The 5,379-nt window shown below is 46.0% G+C and overlaps 1 protein-coding gene across 1 annotated transcript; it reads left to right on the top strand.

Annotated features, from left to right (window-relative positions):
- Nucleotides 1-342: 342 nt before the first annotated feature.
- On the top strand, nucleotides 343-4,102 carry LOC136505400 (transcription initiation factor TFIID subunit 8-like). Its single transcript, XM_066500551.1, has 2 exons — nucleotides 343-1,819; nucleotides 3,437-4,102. Exon 1 carries the CDS (start codon nucleotides 597-599, stop codon nucleotides 1,716-1,718), a length of 1,122 nt encoding a protein of 373 aa, XP_066356648.1. The 5' UTR covers nucleotides 343-596; the 3' UTR covers nucleotides 1,719-1,819; nucleotides 3,437-4,102.
- The last annotated feature ends 1,277 nt before the right edge of the window (nucleotides 4,103-5,379 follow it).

Below are 5,379 nucleotides of genomic sequence, written 5' to 3'. Positions count from 1 at the left end.
AACTACTATTTATCAGTATCCGTTTCATTTCTTAAAGTGTTTGGTAGTGCTCCCTCGAAAAAGCCGCTATTGGAGCTGGAGACGGAGCCTTGCTAAACTTATCTTAATTTAAGTCTTTGTAGAATCATGGCCATTCAATTTGTAACTAACAAACGAGCATGTGTGTGAATCACTTGTAATTGGATAGGGGCGAGTTTCATTTCACGTAGCCATGTGCTCAGAAAAGAAAACAAAAACAAATTAAAATGGGATAATATAGCAAAATCAAAAGGGTGGTGTTATCCTTAGCTGTACAGCGAATCCAATCTTTGAAGTGGTAAACAGAGGAAGTCCAATCTTTAAACCGGTAATTAGCAAAAATCTCGTAAAATTTTAGAAGACTTACGAATTGGGTGTTAAATTCATCGAGGCACGCGAACTGAAACCCAAATTATGAGATCTCTACTTATTAGCTTGGCTGGCGGAGCTCGATTCGATGCGTTGCTGAGCCTGGGTAATCGATTCGTGCTGGGCGGTGGCGGGGTCGGAGGGATCTGAACCCTAGCGCCGTCCGGATCTGGAACACGCGCCGGCGAGCTGCTCGGCGCCTCGGCGGCATGAGTGGCTGGAAAGCGGGGGAGAGGAGAAGCAGCGGAGATATGAACGGCGGAGGCGGCAGCGGCAGCGGGGACGAGTTCGGGCGTGCGGTGGCGCGGGCCGCGGTGGCGCAGGCGCTGGAGGCCGCGGGGTTCGACTGCGCGCACCGCTCCGCGGTGGACGCGGTCGTCGACATCGTCCTGCGCTATATCACCCACCTGGGCCGGTCCGCCGCCTTCCACGCCAACCTCGCTGGCCGCGCGCTCGCCAATGAGCTCGACGTCATCCAGGGGCTCGAGGAGGTCGGCGCTGACACGGATGGTTTCGTGGGCGCGGCGACCACGGGCCACTGCCTCGTCGGCTCCGGCGTCGTCAAGGACCTCATGGCGTTTGTCCATTCCAAGGACGAGGTGCCGTTCGCGCGGCCGCTGCCTAGGTTCCCCATCCAGCGCGCGGAGCCGCAGCCTTCTGCTAGCTTCGCTGTGACGGGGAGAGAGACTGGGGTGAGGCACGTCCCGGAGTGGCTGCCTGCGTTCCCAGATCCGCACACCTATGTGAGGACGGAGGTGTGGGTTGAGCTGCCGGCGACCAAGGACAGGGTTGACAAGGTGGAGCAGGTGCGGCAACGGAGGAAAGCTGAGAAGTCCCTGCTCAGCCTGCAGCGAAGGCTGGCCATGGCAGGTGCGGATGGGTTTCGTCCAGCTGTTGCAGTGGCACAGGATAGTGCGGAGAAGGGGAAGGAGATACAGGCAGCTGGTACGAAGAGAAATCCATTTCTTGAGCCAGCATTGATGCCTGGAGAGAAAGAAGTATCCGACGTCGATCTGCCTCCTGAAAAGAAGAAACTCTCTGTCCTTGAGGCATTTGTGCCAGCTATTCAAGCTAGAACCATCAGGGAGATTGATGCTGGGGCAGGGTTGGATCAAAATCAAAGGAGCATTGTTCCAGAAGAGAGGGCTCCAGTGCATCTTAAGATTGGATTTAGTAAGAAGCCATTAGCAGCAGCTCTGAATTCAAGAGCCCTGGACCTGAGGGAAGATCCTTCCTTCTTGAAAGAGGAAGCAAAGGATGATAAGAAGCGGAGAGCGGGCATGATATTAAGGGCATCAATGGAGAACCCACAAGAACTTCCTCAGCTCTAAAGTCTTCCTCAGCTCTAAAGTTGTTTGTGGAGGAAGTGTTGTACCAAGAGTGGAGTCGCATCATGGTGTGATCATAGAACTTCAGTTTCCAGAATCTTGAGGTAAACATTTATGGTCCAGACTGTCAATTGCTCTAGAGGTCCATGCGAATGAAACCCACGTAGTTGAAAATCCTGTGTGCATAAAAATGGTGGAACAATTTGCCAAATTTAGCCAGGCAATGTCTTAGTGTATATTTGTTGTTGTTGTTATTGTTTTTGTGCTTATGTAGGACAATGATACAGAGCTCAACCAAACATCTATGCATAATGCATCTATCTGTTAGCTGTAGCCACTTTGACTAATTTTGGATGGTAGAAAATCTGGGAAGTTAAAACTTACCTTTTAGGTAGGCTTGCTCTCCTCAGTATTATTAGCAATTGAACTATCTCTGAACAATAATGATACATGATTTTGTGCCTAGAGGCTTTCCATTTAAGAGAGAACAGATTGTACTGCACACATTCACTATTTCATATATGCAATGGACAGTGATGAGGATATATTAGTTTTGTGTTAGGACTCTTAAGAGGAATTTAAATCTGGATGTGCACCAAAAAGAGAGAATAGTTTGATTAACTAACTACATGGAATTAGGCTATCAGTCTAAACAAAGGAATTATGTAAATTTGGTATTATGGCTATCCTGCACACACCCCTCCAACCTAGTGCCTAGGACTTTATTATAGTGTTTATGGTATGCTGAAGATATGGCAACATGACCAGAAGTTTGCTTGTAAAATAGTACACACTAGAGGATATTTCCTTGCCTATGTCCTTTCACATGCTTGTAACAGATTTCTACTTTCGAGCCCTCCGTATTATCCCTAGTTGAGCAACTCTGCATTATGGCTTCATATGTTGCTCTTGTAGATACGATAACTTTGTTTGGTGGGAATGCCTATTTTAGTCTTTGGTTACCTACTTTGTTTTCCAAGTGAGACGGTGACATGGGTATCTTTTCTCTCCAAATAACAGAAACAAGATAGTCTTTGGTTACCTTGTTTTGTAAGCCATACTGTGACATAGGTATCTTTTCTTTCTTTATAGCAGAACGAGATATAGTTTCATAAGATGGTAGAGAAAATAATATGCCACCACATGGATTCTCTATTGTGTTTTTTTTGCTGCCCCTTAAAAAGTATGCAGGATTCAAGAATCCATGCTACCAGTTTAGATGTAATGCCTCCAGGGCGTTTCCAAACATATATAGTTACATTGTGCTACGCACTTATGTGCTGATTTGTTAACGTAAGAGAATAATACAACTTTCCATGAAGACAAGATAATATAGCTAATGTAGCATCATTCCTTAAAAGTAGAATTCTCTCTGATGCAAAAGTAGCACCTCATATTGATCACTGGCAACTATAGTCTATAACTCTATATGGGTGCCATGTTTTTTTAAAAAAAAAGTAGATATAGCACCTGTGGTGCAGCATTTAGTAGTAAAAAAGCCCAGATCTAGTAATAGTTAGGCACACCAAATCAATACACCATCGTAGTGTTGTTGCTTTTTCACGTGTCCAGAGTCAAGACCTGAAGTTTACTTCACTGAATGGATCCATGTTCTAGTAGGAATTATTTATTTATTTATGACATTCTGTTCTTTAATATTGTGGTAAATTCGCATGTCAAATAAATTATTATTCTGACTTGAGGTTTGGTGATTTCTGCAGGCCATGTGTCCGTGATACGACCTTCCTCAGAAGCTTAACCTGCACCCATCCCCGGACTCCACCTATCATTTTCCTTGAATCACCGGGGCGCTGATAATTCTGCAGCTCTGTAATTGAAGTTCCACTATTTCACTGCATTGAACTTGCTTCTGCTGGTATTTCACCTTTAACTCTAAGTGGGTTGGTTCAAAGGGAGCTGATTTGTGAGGCCGTGGTTGTTCTCCCCAGACATGGCATCCAAAAGAATGATGCTCCTGAGTAACTTTCTGTAGCTGTATTCCCTGGTAGAATTGGGGAGAGATGTTTGTAGAAAAGCTAACCTGATTCTTCTGACCAAGACTCGCCACAGACAGGGTTGATGTATTTAGTGGGTTACTCTCAAGAGCCAGCTTCTATATGCAGTATGTTGGCCTAATAGTGCAGTATGTCCCCCACACCATTGCTGTGTTTAGGACAAAAACACTTTCCAGATACCTGACGAAGTGCTCGAGTACGAGGATTGATTGATTCTAGTTGGTGAGTTGATGTAATGCTTCATAGTTGGAGACCTGGGACTGTGACAACAGTGTACCATATGATTCTTTCGCCTTTTTTGAGCATTCCAGATTGAACTTGCAAAGATTTTAGAAGGAAGCATGTTGAAATGTGTGTGGAGCTTGTACATTTGACTGGCTGTTTGTGTGAACTGTGAAGATCTTGGGAGGTAGCATGCTGGTATGTGTGTATGGAGTTTGTGCATTTCCGTGGATGTTTATGTGGGGGAGGTGTTTAAATCTAGGAGCTAAAGTTTAGGGGTGTCACATGGGGTGTTACATCGAGTGTTCGGATAGTAATAAAAAAACAAATTACAAAAGTCATCAGTAATCTACAAGATGACTGTATTAAGCCTAATTAATCCATCATTAGCACATGTTTACTATAACACCACGTTATCAAATCGTGGACTAATTAGGCTTAAAAAATCCGTCTCGTAAATTAGTCTCAATTTATGCATTTAGTTTCGTAATTAGTCTATATTTAATACTTTATGTATGTGTCCAAATATTCGATGTAATAGGAATAACTTTTACCCGAGGGAACAATCAGGGCCTGAAGATCTTGAATGGCAGCGTGCTGAACTGCTGATGTGTTTCTGGATCTTGCGCACTTGTCTGTCTGTGAGTAAACACGGCCTTGGTCAGTGAAAATAGAGAGCACAAGAAAGAGGTACCTGACGTAATAAGGTGTATCACTTCTCGGCCTGCACAGATGTGGGAAGTCTTTAACGGTACTGTTACGGTCTTTGAGAGCACACGTAAGATCTTGTATGTTGTACACACGAATCACGAAGAATCTGTGGTTTTGGGTGGCGATGGGTTAGTAAATTTCCCCGTCGCAATGAAATGTGAGTTGTAGTACTGTTATGTTGGGAAACCTTGCCTTATGATGTGACCGTTGTACTGTTTTGTCAGGAGTCAGGACAGGGAAAAACACGATTGAGCACGCCTTGCTTGCTTCCTATATAAAAAAAAACCGTTCTATCTTCATATCTATCTACTCCCTTCGTCCAATAATATTTGCATGTCTGGCTCTGGACATGCAAACCCATGTGTATGCGAAATTACAGAAATGCCCTTGCAAATATCAGCCCCAATACATCCTCCCGTGACCCGTCCCACCACACCACTCCCTCGCGCTCTCGCACAGCTCTGTTTCTCTGGCCGCCGCCGGCGCATCGGCTCCGCCCCCCTGGCCACCGTGGGCGTCTAGGCCGCGTGCCACCATCGACGTCAGGCGTTGCCTCCGTCTTCCATGCCAACGAGGACGAGCTCTTTCTGCCCGCGCGCGCCTGCGTTGCCGTGGCTCTCGCCGTCCGGAGCCGAGCCCCTGCGTCAAGCGCCAGTCGCGTTGCCGTGGCAGTCGGCCCGGGGCTCCATAGGTCGGAGCTGAGCCCATGTCGTGGT

The sequence above is a fragment of the Miscanthus floridulus genome, chromosome 14 (assembly GCF_019320115.1).
Source record: "Miscanthus floridulus cultivar M001 chromosome 14, ASM1932011v1, whole genome shotgun sequence".
Classification (NCBI taxonomy): domain Eukaryota; kingdom Viridiplantae; phylum Streptophyta; class Magnoliopsida; order Poales; family Poaceae; genus Miscanthus; species Miscanthus floridulus.
This window is presented reverse-complemented; position numbering and strand designations above follow the sequence as displayed.